General features: G+C 41.1%; 1 protein-coding gene across 2 annotated transcripts; it reads left to right on the forward strand.

Moving 5' to 3' along the window:
• The first annotated feature begins 1,457 nt into the window (after nt 1-1,457).
• Nucleotides 1,458-13,784, forward strand: si:ch73-43g23.1. 2 transcript variants are annotated; one of them, XM_041194585.1, is made up of 3 exons: nt 1,458-1,594; nt 2,408-2,528; nt 7,572-13,784. In XM_041194585.1, exon 3 carries the CDS (start codon nt 7,748-7,750, stop codon nt 13,544-13,546), a length of 5,799 nt encoding a protein of 1,932 aa, XP_041050519.1. In that variant the 5' UTR covers nt 1,458-1,594; nt 2,408-2,528; nt 7,572-7,747; the 3' UTR covers nt 13,547-13,784. The 2 variants fall into 2 exon arrangements, with proteins under 2 accessions (XP_041050519.1, XP_041050520.1); XM_041194586.1 differs by lacking the exons at nt 1,458-1,594; nt 2,408-2,528 and adding an exon at nt 3,443-3,598.
• The last annotated feature ends 8,029 nt before the right edge of the window (nt 13,785-21,813 follow it).

Here is a 21,813-nt window from a genome sequence, read left to right on the forward strand (position 1 = left end):
CTGTGGTGTTTTATGGAGGCTTTGTTTTGCCCATGCTTGTACCTCTCAAGCTTTAAGTTTCCTAAATTTTCTCTCTCCATATATAATGGAGGGCAATATCTTCAGGACTTAATGTTGATTGTGTGTGTTATACACAGTGTTATCCATCAATTTATATGTTATATAAAATTATCTCTGACATGTTTTGTTTAAGTTAGTTGGATTTGAATACTAATTTTGAGCTTCTGTATGGTATGAAAGATTATAAATAGTACATAATTTTGGTTTCTCCACTGCTGAATCACTTATATGTTTGTGTGCAGCAGCCAGTGGGAAACACAAAGATTTAAATGGTTGAACACAACATTCATTTGATCTGGAATTAGCCATTATTTATGTTTTTTTCTTTTCTCCCTTCCTACCTGATGTTGCTGACCATGACTGGAATAGGTCCCTAAAAGTGTTGGATCAGGTACAACACTCAAGGACCAGTCCTTATGTGTGATCTTAGACAGTAAGTCTAGGGAGCATCACGGGTGAATTGAATCCTGTCCTCATCTGATGACCATTCTTATGCAATTTGTAACAGAGTTCAGTGAATAGTCATCAAGAACGAGATCCCTGTCCCTAGCTTACAAATGCAGAGATAGATTGTTGTTTCTCAATGTATCTGATAAAGCATGATGAGAGCTGTTGAGAGAAATAAGCAAGTTTCGATGTGGTAGATTATTTATGAGTCCAATTTATGAAATAAACTTATGATCTTTCTAAGTGTTTTTAACTATTGTAAATAATTGATTGTGCATTAGTATTGTTGCAGATTGTTAATATGGAAAAACAGTACTTATGTTCTGTAAATAAACTCCTTTTACAAAACAATAACCAGCACCTATTCTTGAAGTGTGATTTTAACATTTCCCGATTACTTTAAGCAGCATTTGCTCATGGTTGTTATTCTAGCTGAGGGTAAATTTAGCTATTCACATGATGAATCCAGCAGAAGGTTTCATATTCTGTTGTCTGTGTGTGGATTTGACACTTGCTGCTAACTATAACTGTTTATCTCTCTATTGAAAAGGACAGATTCATTCAAAGCAAAATCAAAAGTAAAAACTGCCAGTTTAACAGGAATTATTGGTACTAGAAATTTTAATATCTATTTCAAACTGATAGTTTTTTTTATCTTAATATGTATTTATAATTTGTTGTAATGATACTGCAGAAGCTTTGGCTTACAATGGTGTCAACCACTTCACGGTGCATCATAGCAACAGGTTAACAAATCTAACATAAGGAACAGTATTTTGATTAGACATATCTTCGAGCTCTATAGTACAGGAGTTAAGTACTGGATGCATGCACATTTGTGTTGGCTGTAAGTCAAGGGTTGGCATGCTTTCTCTACTAAAATTATAACATGGAGCCTTTGACCTGCTGGGCTTGTGACAGCCTCAGTCTCGAAGTGGATGGCTGCTGACACCACGGACTCCTCTGACCAGACTGGAGGGGATTGTAGCTGAAAAGTGAAAATGTTTATTGGATTCATCAGTTAAGGATGTGTATGCTCAGCTTTTCCATTTATTTTTGAAGATAATTGCCAATGCCTGCATACCAGGTAAAAATGTTATTTTCTTTTTCCACTTGATTGCAGACTTCATAAATAATTTAACATTGTATTAATGGTAATTTAATTAAGCCCAGTGTCTATATCAATTTTTATACTTGGTGATTTCTAGTGTAGATTATGGTGTCAATAATACTTATATAAACAGTAACACAATTCTAAAAATGAAGATAATGTATCAAAATTATATTTATATGTTATATAAAATTATTTCTGACATATGTATTGTTCAAGTTAGCTGGATTCGAATACTAATTTTGGACTTCTGTATGGGACAAAAGATTATAAATAGTGCATCATGTTGGTTTTTCCACTACTGAATCACTTAAATGTTTGTGCGCATCAGCCACAATGAAAAGCACAAAGGTTCAAACAGTTGAACACAACATTCATTTGATCTGGAATTAGCTGTCTTTATTTGACAATTTATATATCAATGTATTGAACTAGACAGAAAAGGCAAGAAATAGAAAAGTAGTATTCAATTAATGCCAACATTGAAAATATATCTGTAGACGTGCTTGTTTTTAAAGTTGATGCTTTATGAAAGGAACAATTCTAGGTGTGTTAGTTGCAATTTTCAGATATGTGCCAGACTGGGCAAGGCACTGTGATGTCAATGCGGAAATATTCCTTACTCACTGGTTTGTCCTGACTGAATTTTGAGGGCATGAATGTTTGGAAAAGGCTATTTCTAGCACTGGTGGAAAAAAGTCAAAGTAAAACACTGAAATTGGGTCAAATCAGAAGAGATATCTGTAAATCCGTGGGAGTATGGATATAAGCTTTCTATGTGACTTGTAGGTAACCGTGCTATGGATGAATGCAGCTGACGAAGATACCGTAGCAGACACGGTGGGTAAGCAGAGCTGAACTGCTGAAGTTCTTGTGGTGGAAAAGGAAAAGCTCCAACGAAACTTATGATGTAGGTTGTCTTGCAGTCTTTCAAAGACTTCCTCATTATTTTGTGTCACAAAAAAATTCAAGATTTTTTTCTTTATACTCAAGTCTAATCATCTATATGCATCGAGAACAAAAGTGAACACAGCATTGATCCTGGAGTACATCACTTTTAACCTTCTTCAGTTCACCTTACCCTAATTCTCCTTTTCATGGCTCTTCCTTCCTGCTCTAAGTGCTGAATGGTAGGACTGGAATGTGGTGGAATTTATGCCCATCATTTTAACTGAACACCAGCTACATCACCTGACTCTGCCTTTGTTACTTCTCAAATTGCCGAGTCCAAATCTCTCCTGGTTAGCAACCACCAACAACCCCCCCACCCTACCTTGTATCCTTTGTAAACTTCAGCTCATGCAAAATTCTGCTGCCTATATCCTAACATCCTGTTCATTGACCAGCCCTGTGCTTGTTTACCTGCATTGGCTCCTGGTCTGACAAAGCCTCAACTTTAAAATTCTCATATAAGATAAAAGCAAAATACTGTGGATGCCAGAAATCTGAAATAAAAACAGAAAATGCTGGAAAAGCTCAGTAGATCTGACAGCATCTGTAGAGAGTACCATGTTAGCATGGGTAACTTTGCAGAACAGTTAAGAGCTGCCCATCCCCCATGGACCTCAGAGGTGTTAGAGTGTGAGTGGCAAATGTCAATGAGGCAGGATCTGGTCAAGGGGCTGAGCCCTGGCTGCTTGGACTGAGTGCCTTGTGGCTCCAGGGTCACGAATCGGCTGAGCCCTGTGAGGTATTCCTCAGGTGTGGTTGGCCAGGCTGCAATGGCAATGCAGGTACAGGGTGAACTAATTAATGCTCCTCTGTGCTTTCAGGAGAAAACATCCCGTAACAACACAGAGAGGTTGCGTACTGGCAGGGGGCTGCCACACCTACTAATCCTCACTCGGTATGAGCAGGAGGTCCAGGAGCTGGAGAGGTGCTATGCGACTAGGTCAAGTAGCCGCAGTGAGTTAAGAGTGCAGAGCACTGAGGCAAGAATGTCGGTAATTGCAACCATTCCACTGTAGTCTCTATATTGAGGTGAGCCTAGAACCTGGAATCTCCATTGATAGTGGAAAGACGAGGGCACCCTGATGCATACCTCTGACTCATGAGGCTGTCAGGCATGCACAGTAACAATGTGACAACTTTAATTGATGACATGTCCTTGTTCTTCCTTTTAGACTCATCACCAGCCCTTCAGGATGAGAAGCCTGAAGGCCCACCCTTGACGTCTGAGGACCACACTGATCAGAACGCATCTGCATCACACCCGCTCTCTCAAGCAGGCACCAGCACCTCAGTGGGCATTAGATCGCTGGCTACTATCTCGGTACACATTAGTGAGGGCACTTCGCACTCGATGTGCAGGCGGAGGCAGAGAGTGCCCATGGCACTGGCAGTCAGAGGACGGTTGGGGACCAGGACAATTCTCAGTTGATGGCTGATGATGTGCCTCTGGAGTTGTCTGTGAGGCAGCAGATGCTGGACCTCCAGCAGGGTGTGCAGGAGGATCTGACGGAGATACATGAGGGAATGAGTGCCATGGTCTCCATTGTGGAGGAGTCCTTGCAGAGCGTGAGCAATGTGTTGATCCTCATGGCTGAGCGCAATGTCCCCTCCATGGAGACAGTGGCAACTCTCATGGAGAGGCTCCTCGAGAAACTGAATCAGGGGTTCTTGGGGATGCACTCGGACCTGCAAGGCCTCACACAGGTAATGACCTCAGGTGGTCAGTGTCATTGTGGGAGATGGATTGGGCACCCAGTATCCCAGCTAGGTGCCCATCCATCAATGGTGAGCAGGGAGGTTCAGAGTGACCTCATATTGGTGCACAAGCTGCCTGTCATCTCTGTGGGCTCCTCTAAGGGTGGTCTGGATGAGGGCAGCAGCTCCTCCACACCTCTGCCAGTGACCGTGGCACCCGATGAGGCTGCAGTGACTGGGGAGATACCAGCCATGGCACTGGCCGCTCCCTCCCAGGCGCGGCCAGCACAGGGCTTCACGGGCCAGAGGATGCCTCCAAAAGTCATCAAGGCCAACAGGACAGCAGAGTGAGCAGCTGTCTCCAATGCCAGTGTCAACAAGGGGGGAATGCCTAGACGCAGCACCCACAAGCAAAACCTTAAAGAACCTTAATCACAACCTGTCCTGATCCTGGGTGATATTTGTTTCCCCCATTTTTGTGTTCAGTGTTTATTGGTGTGATGGAAAACACCGGTCAATGTTAATTTGTAGAATGTTTGCCAGGTGCCAGTTAATTAAATGTGTTTTTGTGCAACTGGCCTCTGGATGCTTCATTTGTTCTGCAGGTGCATGGTAAGCTATGATGTTATGATGGACGAGTTTCTCCTTAAACTTTATTGAAATGACACATAGTGTATGTTGCTGACCAAGGAACTGGTCCTGTCAAGGATCGAGTATGGAGACTGCAGCCTGGCATATGGTGGTGGCTCTTATTTGGTAGGCTAGCTGAAGGAGAGTTGGATCAAAGCGTCCCGGGTGTCCCTGCCTCCCTGGAGGTTGCCCAGGTCAGTGTCTATGCCCTCAGCATTCTCCTAAGCATCCTCATCCTCAGACTCACTACTGGATTCATCATTTGTTGCCTTTGCAGCTGCATCAAGATCTTCTTCCTCCACTATATCCCCCCTTTCCAGTGCCAGATTGTGGAGAATGCAGCATCCGACCACTATCAGTGACACAAGATCTGGGGGTATTAGAGTGAGTGCCTTGAACAGTCCAGGCATCAGAAGCGCATCTTGAGAAGACCTATGGTTCTCTCTCCCCCTCCCTTGTGGAGGCATGGCTCCTATTGTAACAGTGCTCTGCCTCTGTTCTTGGGTAGCGGAGCGGTGTCATGAGCCACCTTTGGAGGGGATAGCCCTTGTCACCCAACAGCCATCCATCTAGCCAGGCTGGAGCACTGAAGAGCCTCAGCACCTTGCATCCTGTGGTCACACACTATCTGCACGTTCCTGGAGTGGAATACCTTCCTGTTGATGAAGGCTCATGGCTCACCCGCTGGCACCTTGACAGCCACATGTGTACAGTCTATTGCACCCTGGACGCGGGGGATCTCAGCAATTGCTGTGAAACCTCTGGCTCGCTCTGTCTGGCTGGCCTCGTCCATACGGTAGTGAATGCAAGTCAATGCACTCCTGAACAGAGTGTCTTGTCACCAGCTTGACATAACTGTGGACAGCTGATTGGGTAGCTCCACACAGATCCCCCACTGAGCCCTGGAAAGAGCTGGAGGCATAGAAGCTGAGGGGCACTGTGACCTTCAGATCCACTGGCATGGGGTGTTCACCCATAGAGTCAGAGCTGATCTCAGACCCAATCATATGACAAATGGAAGTCACTATCTCCCTTGAGAGGTGGAACCTCCTGCGGCATTGCACCTTAGTCATATTGAGGTAGCAGCATCGCTGCCTGTAAACCTTGGAAGCAGGATAGTGGCGTCTTCTGCGACCCCTTCCACCTTGGATTTCCTGTTGGCCCTGCACCCCTTGTGCCTGCACCTCTTCTCCCACAGGTCACTCCCCTGGAGGCTGAATGAAGACACTTGGCTTCCTCCCCTTTCCTTTCCTCTCTTCCACCTCAGAGGAGGTGCCTTCAGCAGAGCCACAATCCCCATTACTAGGGTAAGGGAAAGCTGTCTGATACCTAGAAGGCCCCAGGTGGTATGAATTCTCCGGGGTCATGGAAAACAACACTGAGTCCTGAACTGAACCCTCTTATTTCAGTCAATCTAGCTCTGAAGCGAAATGAAGATGTCCTGCTCACACAAGCAACCAGCAGCAAGTTATATCCTAACCTTCAAACTACTCGCATTTACAAGCCCACTGATCCCTCTTATCCTACCCGTGGGCGAGGTTTTTGAAATTGTGGCCTGCCCATGTGACAGCCTGAAAATCGCACGGGCTATGTAAAGTCCGAGAGAATTGTTGCCTCAAGCACTTTAACTGGCCACTTAATTAATGGTGGGTGCACCTCCGTCTTCATCCTGCGCCCGCCTACTGAAATATCGCAAGAGTGCGTGTTGACGTAGGCAGCTCGGCCAATGACAACGTGTTTTATTTCACGCTCGGGCATGTCAGGCTGGTGCCGCACACCGAGCTAAACATTCTGGCCTGTATGACTTTTATGTCATAAAATTTTGCCAGGTCATCCATCGCACATTACTGCTGGCTCATGCCAAGCATTCACTTAACCTTACAGTGCTTCATTTCTGGCCATGCATACCCATAATGCACCCATTTGAGACCAAACTTCCAATTGAAAGTCTTAGCATGCTCACATATTCAAGGATGGTAACATTGGGAGCAGCCAATCTGTTTGTGGTGCATTATGATCGCTTTGCCAAACCTCCTTTCATTTTGCACTACTTAAAACATGAAATACGCTTCCAAAGAACTTCAGACAATTATAATACGTGTTTCTATCTGCATAAAAGATCTGTCTTAAAATAGGTTTTAAGTTAGGTGTTGAGTGTCACATTTGTGTGATCTTTGATGGAAATTACATTACTGATTTGCCACCCAGTCATGTTTGAGTTATTTGGCACATTTCATGTTATGTAAATTCCGTACCCAATGCCTATACATCATGTGTCCCTTATAATTTGCATAAATATTGCATATATTTGCATATATCTTTCACTCATCAGGACAAGGGCAAGAATGCCAAATTTCAAATGATCACAGCAATCTATACTACAGGAGAAAAGGATATTGATACCTTGCACATCTTTTGACTTATCAGGGAGCTTGGGAAGCTTATAGTTTCCTCAGCCAATAGGAGTCAACTTGCCAATCAATTAGCACTCTTTCTCCTGTGGTATAAATTGTTGTGATCTTGTGTTTGTCTTGATGAGTACAAGATAAAAAGTTTTGGTAACATGTCTCTCTTTTCAGCATCAAGTTCTGTACTACCCAATTATTGTTAATTCATTGTACTTACAGCAGTTTTGCTTAATTTTATGCTTACTATAATTAATTATGTTTTTTTCCAGAATTCTGAATGACTTGAGAGTTAGTGAGAGAAGTTACTGAAGTACCCGGATCGGATCACAGTTATAGAATCACCTTTTTCTACTGGCAACATTTTTCATTAAAATAAGATTAGAGATATGTTAAGTTGAAACTTTTTAAAGGACATTATATAACATATTTATATAGGACTGAGAAAATGAATTGTTTCGATGAAGTACTTCCATTTGTAGAAAATCCCCCAGCATATAATCGAAGAGATGAGCCAGAAGTTGGTTCCAAATTTATTTCTGAAGTATGGTCCAATAACCTCTCGAATAACTCAAATACAGACTTAAGTTTTATTTCAGAAAACACAACAAGAACAGAGTCTTTTAATCAAGTTTTGACAGAGAGCTGCAACCTACCTAAAGTAAACACAATTCCCATTGGACATTCGACAGATCCTGATTCTATAAATAATGACCAGCTACCCGAGCATGGTGACTTCATATCCACAGTAAAAATGTTATCAGGATCACCTTTGTTTTCCAAAGCCGATGATGCTCCTTGTGATTCTTCTGGTTCCTATCATACAGCTATATGCTCTGAGAGCCTAGAAAATCTCAGTGACTGTAGTGGAACATTTGAGGAAATTGAAGAACTTCCTATAGACAATGATGAAAATCAAGATGTTTCTGAAAGTGGCAGGTCCCAGATTTTAGCTGATTCACAGAAAGAACAAAACAGTGACCTTTTAAATAGATCTAAAAATGAGAACAGTTTAAATGTTTGTTCAATGGCACTTCAGTCCTATCATTGTGAAGGGCAAGAGCAAATATTTGTGAATACGCATAAAACTGAGTTGTGTGGACTAAATGCTAAGGAGGAAGCCTGTGAATTAAATGGACAGCTGAAGCTTTGTAGATTAGAAAGCAAGAATGAGCCTGATGTTAACTCTCATCACAAAAAGGATAAGAGGGCAATTGTAACAAGTGTCGATGAAAAGAAACCCTTCGAGTATGAAACTACCTCTGGCCCTCAGGAAGATAAAAGTGTTTGCTGCAGTGTTGTGGTATCTGATGATACTTTATTAACTACAAATAGAAAATCATGTACCCAGGAGATAGCCAGCAAATCAACTGAATATGATCTATCAGTTAGGGGCACAGATATCAAGAACTGTAAAGGAAATGGAGACCAACAGGTTCAATTGTCAATCACAGCCCAGAATAGCAAAACTGGAGAGGGAAGTAGCACAGTGCAGCTCACCAAAATTCAGAAGACTGGAGTAAGTAGACATGAATCCCCAGGCTGTAACCTACAGCCTGGTTTCAATGAGCCTGAAGAAATGTTTCAAATAGATACGTTTGAAAATGGTTTCAAAAATAATTCATGTCTTAATGGCAAAATATATGCTGATTGTGTGAGTGAAACATCCAGCGCAGCAAGTGAGTTAGATGAGACTGATTACGAGGTTCAAAAGTTAACTGCTTTGGCCTTTCGAAGTTTGTCCTGTCTGAATGATGATTACCTTGACATTTATAATTCTAGAGCATTCATTGATTTTTCATCACCTTTGTCAGAGGAAATCCACAAAACAAACAGATTGTCAACTTGTATTGGGTTAGACTATACTGGTGTATTTGACAGTAATGAGTGCTCAGATTCCAGCAACACAGCTTGTGCTTTACATGCTGAAGCTGAAGAAGGCAACATGGTGTTACTTGATGATTCACTTGACAGAGTACAGTGTGAATGTGTTGACGTAGTTGTGGAAACTCAAGACAAAAGTAAAGATTTTAGAACAAGCAGAACAGTCCCAAAACGACAAATTGAACTTAGAAAACGACAGAGAAGTGAATTAAAAGTCTTTACTTCAAGAGGTGCTATTAATTCCTGTGTCTGTGTTGATCCAGCAGTTGAAACTGAGAATAACGAGGAAACTTCAGAACATTTGCAAAACTGTGAAAATATGCCCCATGTAGAAAATGCAAATATGAAAGATGAAGACAGTATTGATAAACAACTACAAAGAGCAACATCCACAGATGGACCTTTGACAAAGAACAAATTTGCATCCTACCTTCTCACAAACGTGATATCCAAGAAAATGCAGTTTGAGCAAGGTCTCAAAATGGAACAAGAATTAGATAAGAATACAAACTCTGCTATCTCCCCAACCTTTGTGAAAAAGGAGGATTTTGACGTTCCTACCATAGTTTCACAACAAATTCAGCTTGAAGGTTCTACTTCAAAATCTGAACCTGTCAACTTCACCCAAGGCAATTTCGGAAAGAACAGCTGTGAATTAAATGATACAAATATTGAGGAAAATAGAAATGTGGGACAAAAACACAGTTGTTTGGAGTGTGAAGGTGGTTTAAATTGGGATGGGAAGAAGAACACAAACACCCTCAATTGCTGTGGAACCAATGTATCTAGAAATTGGAGTGAAAGTAATACCGACAGCCAAAATGAACCTATGGCAGACACAACATTTGAATTGAATCCTGAGAAACCATGTCCCATGTTACATGACCTTAGTACTAATGCATCCAAGCAGGAGAAGAATATGAATGCACCACGTGTTTCAGAGGGTAAACATACAGATTACATCTCACAGGCTACTGAAGAAAAAATGACATTAAATGACAGAATGCAAAGTGAACAGACACCATATGAAGATAGAACAAGTGACATTCAGTCAGGTAACATCTCATGCAAAATCAATGCACCAAGTAATATTCTTGTGTTAAAATCTCCAGAGATGCTTCACAACTCTCAATTAACAAATGTGAAACAAACTATCCCATTTTGTATTGCCAAAGAAATTTCTCCTACTATGGATTCTAACACTCATGGCCTTGACCTTTTGCATCAGGTTCTCCCTACTTCATTTAAATTAGAATCTAAACTGGAGCAAGAAAAAGTTTCACAGCCTAATATAAAAGACAACATAACCATAAAAAACAAAACAAAAGACCTTCCTTATCATGTCAGGGATGTGAGAAAACTGGTTCAAAATACTTGTAGTGCTTTGACATTCTGTACTGCCAAGGCTAAATCTGATGTACCAGAGGAAGTTCACAGTCCTTCGAGTTTCGAGCAATCATTTTCAGAAACACAGCACAAACCATCACCAATTTTCATTCAATGTCAATCAATAAGCAGGAAAGCTGCCAAAGATGATAACAGCTATTCTACAGTTGACAAGAAATATTGGACCTGTACAGGAAATTCAGATGCTTCAAGGATATTTTCCTCTGACTTCCAGCTACCTATTCCATCTAATAAACAAAAAAGCCAAGTAATTTCTGCTAAAAGGATAGGTTGTAAAAATTACTCTATAAAAGAGAATGCAAATGATCATTTGACTTGTCTCACTTGCGAAGTAACGTCTGAAAGGAAAATCCAAGCTTTATCGATTTCAAATAATCAGGAGTCTGGATTATCATTTATGAAAGTCCAACTTGGACTGGAGAATCAGAAAAACTGTTCAACTAATTTTGCGCTAAATAGTGAAATTGCTGATTTGGTTCCTGGAAAAGGTAAACAAACTAGTGAATTCCAGGTAGGATTAGAAAATATCAATACCCATTTATCAAATTCTACCACAACTACTGAAGATTCTGAAATATCAATAAGCAAATTGAAGCTAAATAGAGACATTAACCGTGAACTAGAAAATGAAAATGAATTTTCAACAAAGTCTAATTCAAACAATGAAGATATTTCCATGGCATTTGATAAAAATGAGCCAAGAGGAGCAATTCCAGATAGAACGCAAGATAAAACCACGCTATTAAAGCATTCACCCTTAAACAGAAATATGGACCCTTCAAAAAGAAAGCATGAACCTAAAAAGGGTGTTCAAGCCAAGCTGGAAGTTCAAAATAATCAGCTAGGGATTTTTAATTATAAAAATGAGCATGTTGAGCTGTCCCATGAAAAAAACTATCCTCAAAATGATATTCAAGTTAATTTGAAGAATCAAAATGGACTATTCCATAATTCAGATATTAGCAACAAAGACTTATCATGTTGGAAAGGTGACCCAAATAATGATATTAAAATGAGATTGGAAAATCAAAATAAATGTTTAAGGATATCAACTTCAAATGATAAAGAAACTCAAACACTACCAAGAAAAGGTAAACATAAGAAAGAAATTCAATTTAGATTGGAAAAACAAAATAAAATGTCAGAAACCTTAACATTAGACAATGAAGAGGCCATACTGTCATGTGAAAAGCATGAGCTGGAAAGCGAACTTCAAGTCAGTTTGGAAGCTCAGAACAAATTGTTTGAAAATTCTACTCTTAATGTAGAAAGTACCAATTTGTTGCTTGATGATTCTAAAGGCCGGATAAAACTTGACCAGGATAATCATTCTGCATTGGTTTTGAAAACTGAAGATAATAATATATTACCGGACGTAAATAAGCATAAAAATGAGATGCAAATAGGGCTGCAAGATGAAGCTAAACCTTTGTATGATTCTAGTTCAAACAGCAAATTATCACCTATAAACTGTAATCTTAAAGGAGAGATCCATGAGGTAATGGAAGACCAAAACAATCTGTTAAGTCATTGCACGCAGAACAAGAACAAGAACAAGGAAGAATTTAAAATTGAACATAACAGCCAAAAAGACACAGGCAAAGTTGAAATTATACCAACAACAGAAAAAGTTGGTTTAACATTCATAAGCAAATTACTGCCATTCAAAGATAACAATACAATTTCAATGGTTTCTGAGGAAGAAAGAAAAAGTGCTACTGAAGATTGTTCAGAATCCAGGAATAGTGAAGTTGTAGATGAGCAGCTTTCATCTGTGCAGGTCCAACTCCCAAATGACACCAATTTAATACCAGTCAATACCAGAGAAAAAAGTGCTGTTTCTGTGGAATCATCAAATTGTCCAGAAACTATTAACATTTCATCAAAAAACTCACTTCAAGAAACTGAAACCCATGGTGATGTTCATGGCAAATCAACGTTTTCATCTGACATTCACAATGCGACAGTTAATAACCTGATGGCTTCACAGCCTACTTTGACCTTCACAAATTTTAATGTGAAATTGCTTGATTCTATGAAACCTGACGTTAAATTATCCACCAAGTCAATAGGTGACCAAGCCAAGCAACAGCCCTTAGAAATGAAAACAGTGGCAATGTGCAAAGCAAGCACTCAAGAAGAAGCATCTGTAACATCAGACCGAGTAAATTATCTGACCATTCCTACTAAAGAGCACAAGCCAGAGGCATCTCCTCAAATACAAATTCCTGCTTCTCTTCAACCTGTTATTCCTAAACCAGGTCATTGTTCAACAACAGCTAGCCCTCACCAACAAAATTGGGAAATCCTGGATCCTGATAAACAGGAACAACAGGCATTTCCTTCAACTGGACAAACCCCAAATGTTGTGGAAAAGTGTTACATGGTCCCCCAATCTCCCCACTTTATAGCCAATCCCCAATTCCCTTGCTTTCAGTACTCTCTAGTGGACAAAAAAATGCTTATTGATCCAGAGACTGGAAAACATTACTTTGTTGAAGCATCAGTACAATCCCCACGTAAAATGTTGCTAGACCCAGAAACAGGTTGCTATGTTGAAATAATAATACCTGAGCAAACATATTGTGCAGCACCATTCTCCCCATATGTTCTATATCCAAATGCTTTGAGGCCCTCATACATACCCAGAATGCAATATTCCAACTTACTTCCGCCACCTTTGGTCACATACTCTGACCCATCTCCTGAGCCCCCTGAAGCACAAATGCAATCAAATCTAAATGGCACAATAGAAAAGCAAAATCACAAAAATAATACACAAAAGAATCAATTAGCTGGATCTAATTACATGGAAAGTGCATATTATATTCCGACAGGTGTGTCTACAAATCCTAATCCAGCACAGACCTCTATGGAAGTGATATGCACATGCTCAAAGCCTTGTGTAGAAGTTAAAAACAACTCAACAGTCATTTTGTCACCCCAGCAAATTTAAGGGAAGAACAACCTGCTGGCTTTACTATGGAACGGAAGTCAGAAAATTCTGCATCAAAGTGAACAAAACAATAACTTGAAAGGGCATGGATTCTCTCTACAGATGTTCATTGACTTCTTGTGCATTTTCTGTTTTTTTTAAACTTACAAGATGCTTAACAATTTTTGAAATCTTTCTTAACATTTCCCTAAGTAGTAGCCATACTCATAAATTAAATAAAGAAATTATGTTTCACCTATTATTTTTGACGGCAATATATTTTAAAAGAATTGGTATTCTTGCAATTGTCCTGATGAGTTCAAGACGAAAAGACAAAAAGCTTTGACAAAATGCATTTTTCAGCAATACTCAGGTTTGCTAATTGTTATCCATAAAAACATTGGAACTTAACACTGTAGTTCTTAAATAATGCGTAATTGTGACAGAATAATAAATATCTTCTGTTTGCAGAAACACTAGGCCCGATTTTGACCCTGCCCATTTGGGGCAGGCAAGTTATCAAAATGGTGACTGGTCTCTACCAGCTAAATTCTCAGTGCATTTGTGTATGCCACCATTTTAACTGTGCTGTTTCTGTTTTGGGGAAGACACCCACCAAAGGCAGGTGTGGGTCACATCGATGTTTAAATATCGGGGTCCAATGATGAGGCTTGCATACTGCTTCGACTTTAACTGCCAGTCATGGAAGTGATGTTCAGTGCTGAGGTCAACAGTAAAACCCGGCAGGGGACAGGATTAACTCCAGAAAAGGCCAAAATCACTTTTCTAAGGTTTCCTAGTGGACCAGGAGGAACAGCAGTGAGAGAATTTGGCACCAAAGAAACAAAAAAAACCTCATAAAGAAACCCTACCTCTGGATCCTCTTGGATAACTCATTTAATGCTCAATTCTGTTCCGCCAGGTTCCTATCTATGACCTCCCACCCAATGCCCAGCTTGTCACTCCCATGGGATCTCCTTTCCTCACCTGACAGCCTCACTCTTGCTGGGATACAGCTCTGCAGGCACCAGACATTCTCCCAAATTTCGCTTAAGTAGCCATTCTTCCTATGTGAGACTGGGCAGTGAGTTTCAGCATGTTTTACCTAGAGGAGTGTTATAGGCAAACTTGGTCCTGCTGTCACTTGATGTGCATACAAGCACATTTTCCAACAGGTGTCACAGGGCAGCAGCCAGGAGTGGAAAGCCAATGGCACTAAAACCAAATACTATCCTATTGAGGAGTTAAGACAAACTTCAATATCAAATCTGCACAAAATCTAGCTTCTGACAAATTCCTCTTCATTGTCCTCAATAGAGATGGTAACTTTAAATTCAGTGGAGTAAATTTTTGTCTCCATCACCTGGGAGGTGAATGGAATAATGACACAATCTTTACAAAATCTCACTCATTCCTACTGGCGCTTACAATATAACATATAAATGTATGCATGCCTGCTTAAACACATTCACCTTCCAGTTGCAATTCAATATAATTGGAATGAATTTGAATTTTGATTGTAGATTCATTAACAATCCTTAAATGCTTTTCTACTGTAGATCTCTTTGCCTCCAGTGTATTCCATCAGTTTCCAAGCTTTTCAAAGTCCAAGGTTAGAAACTGGGCCTCATTGCACCCATAGTACATGTGTAAAACATGCACAATGAGGTTTGGTGTTGACCAACATCTTGGACCCTACGAAGGTCTGAAAGATGAATTATCCAGTGTTAGGTTGGACCATTTCTTGGATGTAAAACAGGTATTAGGTCTCTTACATATGTAAATGAAGGATCTAATGCCTGTTTTAGGTCTCCTCTCCTAAATTGCTTTGCAATGAGCATTACAGGCATCAGGCCTGTTCCACTCATGATTCTTCAGCATCTGTCACCAGAAGGCACATTTTATTGTTTCTTAAAACCCTTCTGTCAACCAAGGACTTTGTGGCTCTATTAGAACTGCTGTTGTCCCATGATCAACCCCGTCTTCCTTTTCCATCTCTCCTGGACTTGGCTGAGGGTCACTGCTGACCAGGTAGGGAATTGGACACAGCAGGGGGATGAACTGCCTTTAGAAGTACAACAGGTGTCAGCAGGCCACCCAAATTTTAAAAAAATGAAGCTGATGCCCAATTTCAGGTAAGTCTCAGAGCCCCGAAACCACCCCCACCCTTCTCCCCTTCCACGTCCTCCCTTCTCCCCCTCCCCTTTCTCCAGTTGGGGCTCTTTCTGTGCATACCAGAAATCAAGCTGTAATCTATTTCCAACCTCAATACCTTTGTGCCATTGCCCTTATTGTGTATTCTTACATTAACTACTTTTGATTACTAAATCCTAAATAATCCTATGCTTCTAATTTACTACTTTCATCACAGTGAAGTCATTGCTAAACAGTGTTGGCTATTCAACAAACTGGATAAAGAAGCATTAATTTAAGAATTATGCACCACACCTTAGTTTTACCTTCCTGTTTCCTCAGTCAATTTCCAGGTGGTTGAAATCCACCACAATTAATGCCCCAGACTTTTTGAAGATCTCCTTTATCTATTAAAATGCTCTCTTGTCTTCCCTTCAGGAAGCGTTCTCAGCTGTCACACAAACTTCTGCATTTTCTGCACCTGAAATGGAAGAGAGGGACAAGGATTAGCTTTTAGTGCCAAAGGTAAGCAGGGAAAGATAACTGGCTGCTGAAAGAAGCTGCAATGTGTTGTGCAGAGTGAGTGAGATAGGAGGAAAAAAGGGAAAGAGAGGAAGGTATAAAGAAACCCTGTGTCATAGGCATCAGACTCTCCCTACACATTAGCTGCAGAGTCCTGACTTCCAGTGGCAACAAGATTTGTAGGACCCTTGGCATTTTCCGGTAGCTACCTGCAAAAAAGAAGGGTGTGGGTTAGTGATAGACTTGTGAATTATTTTGAGATGGTGGTTGTCAGGGTTGAATAGCATGGGTGTTATGTGCAAATTGAGAGATATGAGGAGATAAGAGTTCTAATAGTGCTAAAAATAGAGGAACCAAGTTGTGAGTAGGAGGAGAAGGAGGTGGAGTGAAGTTTGGTACAGCTGATAGCAAGAGAGTATAAGGAAGTGGGAGTGTAATATGTTGTGAGTAGTGGGTGTGCCAGTGTGAGCAGAGAGTAATTAAATCGAGAGTTAGAATTCCTGTCTTGATACATGTCATGGGTTCTGCCATTGATCTCCTGAACCTCCTCTTCTCAGTATTGATGCATGTGTTTCTGCACCCCAGCACAGTTGTTGGGGTTGGGGTGGGGTGGTGGGGTGGTGGGGGGGGGTGGGGTGGGGTAAGGAGGATGGTGATGATGGGAAGCACTCTCTCCCTTGTTTGCTGCAACCCCCAGAGCAAGACCTTCTAATGTGGCATCTGAGAATCAAGGGGATCTATCTGTAGCTCTTCCAGTTATGTCACTCAGGTTCAAGCCTTTCTTAGTGCCTGCAACCTCAGTGCCCTTTCCCTTTTAGAAGTGCATGCTGCTTTTGACTCGAGTCAATGGTGCCCAATCACTCGCACCCCCACCCACACCCACCCAACACCATCACCACTCTGACCCAAGCAGGTGCACAGCCAATACGCAAGGTGGGCTGTGTTGGCTGCCGATTTGTTGTGATAATTAGCCCCCAGTAATTCCATTGTGGCATGAAGTTGACACCTACAGGTATTTGGTACACTTGGTGGATGTAGCACAATGGCAATGCAGTGTGGACTTCAGCAAAGGGCAAAAGTATGGGGAAACCCTGTACCAGCCATCCAAGCTACCTAGATGTCTTGGATCCTCTTCATCTCTGGTATCATGTTAAAGCAGACGAGAGAGTGGGGTCAGCAGCATGCACCCTTCAGTTGCTATAATCAAATTCCTTACTGTAGGTTTAGCTGTGATATGTCCCTTTGGTCATGTGAACCAGCAAATGTAGCATGTACTCTACCATCCGAATAAATGTTTTTGGCCTTTATTTTACTAATGCCTTGAATTAGCCTCACATTAATGTCCATTGGCTATATAAACTAGAAAACAGTTTTGTCATTGATCAATGCCAATAATGCTTTTACCTTGTTGCTAATGTTGTAAGTAGATACTTTGAAAGCTTGTGCACTGACAAACCTTTGAAATCCAATCAGAGCTGTCATATATGAGCAACATCGCTAGAAGAAGGTAAGAGTAATTAGTACATGCCAATGGTATCTGAACAATCACTGGTGTCAAGGAAGTAAAAATAGTAACAGCAAAGTTCACATGCACCATCAAGCAAAAGTCAGTGCAACTCAATTTTCAGTGATGTGTTTGTCAATAACAGAGTAACAAGGTTAAGAAATTTTGCTAACAATGAGTTTTAAAACTATATACTTGATTTACTGGAAGAATTGATGCCATTTTTTTTAAAGATGAAAGTTTTCTAAAAGCTACGGGCAGAATCGTTAATGCTATTTTTGCTGGTGCAGATTTATTTTTGGCCTTGGCAAATGCTTAAACTTGAAATGCTGAGTTTCTGCCAAGTCCAGTGATCCTGTGCTTCTGCTCTCACTTGTAACAGCATCATTAAGAAAACAGGATTTGCAATGTTCTGAATAATCAGGGCAGGTACTGTAAACTGATGAGATGGGGACTCTACCACAGATTCCTGGTTATCCTAATCGGAAAGGACCAAGTGCTAGGTGGAATAGTTGCACCCTAATTTGGTTGCTAATAAAGAACAAAATTGAAGATAAAGAGAAAGAGGGTGGAATCGTCCTAGATTTGCACTAAGAGCGGTAGTGGGCGGATAAGAAGATGTTTTACCTGTTGGCTGCAATGCTTTTCATGCCGTATTGTCCCAAACCCGCCGCATTAATTTTGCATTTACAGGATACATGCCATTTTGATGGTGAGTGGGCTCCGATTCACCTGCCATGTCGTCACCTCACCACTTCATCACACCAGGCGCCACATTTAAAGTAAAGCCGCGCTCAGTGCTTCCAGCCCAGGACTGCAAAAAAGAAGACATGGCCCCAAAAGGCAAGAAGACTGCAGCCCTTGAGTGCCTTTTGGACACCATGGAGGCCTGCTGTGATGACCTCTACCCCCGCTCTGGCCGCAGGTGGGGTAGCTACATTACCACTCTGGCTTGGTAGGCAATGACAGTGGTGGTCAGTGCCAATGTTGCACAGAAGAGGTCGGCCATCCAATGTAGACAGAGGGTGAATGTTCTGATCTGTGCAGCCAGGGTAAGGCAACCATCTCATCACTAAACTCACACACTCAAGTCCATCACACATTCACTGGCATCTCACTCACTGCCAGCTCAAGGGACGTTACCACCCATTCTCACACACATACCCTCACACGTCCATCTGGCCTCCTCTCCTCTGGAGACTGCCTCCTCCAGTCACCATCTTGAGGCCACTTACACAGATCAACACACACACCCTGGGATACCCTCCTTCCCCAGTATAGCTCTTGTCCTGCAGCCTCTTCCCTTGCCTGAGGCCACTTCACCCCCTTCCATAAACAAGACCTTGCTCTGTAGCCATTGAAAAGCCACCCACATATGGCTGATCTGGTAGGTAAAGACCTACCCGTGAGCCCCCCTAAAAGTGATGTGGTGCTGTTTGTGAAGCCTGGCACAATTGACTGCGAGAGCTGATTGAAGCAAGGTAGACAAACAAACCTTGAAGTTCTTTGAAGACAGTGAAGTTCAACCTGCCAAGTGCATGCTTTATTTTTGCTGTTGTGAAGCATGTTGGTGGGAAAGTAGGTGGACGATCCAGTGGAGGGAGGATGAGTCTGGCAGATTAGCCTTATAATGACATGCTGATGTATTACAATGAGGTTCCCAACATCCGATGAGGGGGACTGTAGCCCGCCATCAGCAGACGCAGCGGACGGTAGCAAACTGGATTCATGACATCGTGAAACCAATCTTTGGCCTTCTCGCCATATTGTCTGCTCATGCCACCAAACACGCCTGACGCCAGTGGGCAAAGAAAACCCCAGCCAGAGAATCATATATTCCTTCACATAATTGCATTCCATTCCCTCAATGGTATTTTTTTAAATATTAAAAATTTTATAGTTTTTCAAACTCTTAACTACAATCTTCACTTGATGTCCAATTTTCCACTGGTACTGATTCAAATGTGGCCACCAGACTATTCCTTTTTGCTATGAGTCACATAACTCAAGAGTAAAAATAGCTAGTGCTGTGGGATTAAAGTTCTATTTTCAAATCTTCAGTAAAATACCATATGTTGTGGTGATTTTTTTAATACCATTGCATGGTAACCATATTATTTTTAGATAGCAATGCTAGCAATTTGGTTACCAGCTGGTGTTACAATTTAATTCTTCTCAATACCTTTCACTCATCCTGACTATGTCCATTGATGAGCTTGCATATTCTTTGCACCTGACTTTATTTACAAAACATCTGGAAAAGTGCTGCAACAGGTCAAACAATGAACCCTTTACGACTGGGATAAGGAGTTGGAAATAATACTGATGACCTTTGTGTACGCTAAATTTCTCCCAACTGGCAGAAAATATTAAAATGGCAGACCATATAACACAAACTAAAAAAAACTGTTAAATTGCATTTATTAAAATATAAAAAATTATACAGAAGTATGAGTAGCTCATCAGGTTAATAAAATAATGATTAAATCCTTAATTCCCCCAAAGCTTTAAAACGATATACTGGAACCAAAATAGAAACATTTTCTGAGCTTCTTCTGACCTAAGTGTACACATTTGTATTTATGAAGTTCTACTTGAGCAAAATGACTAAAGCACTAAGAAAAGATTAGCCTATTTATCCCCAATCAAGGCAGATCTTAAAGGTGTAAAAGTGCTCTTTAGGATATTTACTTCAAGGAAGTTGCACACTTTCATGGTTAAACAAAACTGCGAATGATAAACCAGCAGAACGCCTTGCTTGTCTGTCATTTCCAAAAAGGAAATACACATCATTGAGAGGTGACAGGCATATCTGCAGTTGATCTTTCAGAGACTTGGAACAAGTGCAATTTCAATAGAAAGTAGGCAATTGAAAATAGGCAATTTCTACTGACTATTTTTACAGCCTGTATGGGCTGTCACGTCCTAGTAACTTTCTGTCAATGTTTTTCAAATTGGACACAACTGGGACACAGACTAATAAAATGGCCACTCCAAATCATAGACCCTTTAGCATTCTGACAGTCCTAACTCCCAAACGAATACCTAATTAAATATGGACATTCATAGCTATCCAAATTCACACACCTCTTTGTTTAAGGTTGCATCAACTCAAAAGTATTATACAATTCCAGCTGATCTGATTCTCTGTTTCACCCTGGAAAAAAGGGAGCATCATAATTCAATATGTATGAACTGGGTGTGAATAGATTCTATCAATCTTCCAATGTATTGTCTGGCAGCATCGGCGGAGAAGAAAAGAGTTGACGTTTCGAGTCCTCATGACCCTTCGACAGAACTTGAGTTCGAGTCCAGGAAAGAGCTGAAATATAAGCTGGTTTAAGGTGTGTGTGTGGGGGGCGGAGAGATAGAGAGACAGAGAGGTGGAGGGGGTTGGTGTGGTTGTAGGGACAAACAAGCAGTGATAGAAGCAGATCATCAAAAGATGTCAACGATCTACTATTGTACATCTTTTGATGATCTGCTTCTATCACTGCTTGTTTGTCCCTACAACCACACCAACCCCCTCCACCTCTCTGTCTCTCTATCTCTCCGCCCCCCAAACACACCTTAAACCAGCTTATATTTCAGCTCTTTCCTGGACTCGAACTCAAGTTCTGTCGAAGGGTCATGAGGACTCGAAACGTCAACTCTTTTCTTCTCCGCCGATGCTGCCAGACCTGCTGAGTTTTTCCAGGTAATTCTGTTTTTGTTTTGGATTTCCAGCATCCGCAGTTTTTTTGTTTTTATTCCAATGTATTGTGATGGTTTCCCTCATCCAAATTAGGCCGGTTGAATCTCAAGGTGTCAAATGACAACATAGGATGATTGGAATCAACATATACAGCACCCTTTGTTTGAAGAAATGACTTTGAACTTGTGAAATTTACATGATCAGGAAATCATTATGTTGTCTGTTTTTAAAACAAGCAAGAAGCTTTTTGCAGACAGAGTTCCACACAAAGCCATCGAACTAACTGCAAGTCATCAAGCAGCCAAGATAATTAACAGCAAAATCTTGAAAGGGGGAGACCACACCCAAGAGAAGGACTCTGCAACCTGTTCTGATTAAAGTTTCCCTGAGAATTAGCCCCCTAGAAATTCGACTACAAGAGATCTTCCAGCCTAC

Source organism: Carcharodon carcharias, chromosome 8 (assembly GCF_017639515.1).
Source record: "Carcharodon carcharias isolate sCarCar2 chromosome 8, sCarCar2.pri, whole genome shotgun sequence".
NCBI classification, from domain to species: domain Eukaryota; kingdom Metazoa; phylum Chordata; class Chondrichthyes; order Lamniformes; family Lamnidae; genus Carcharodon; species Carcharodon carcharias.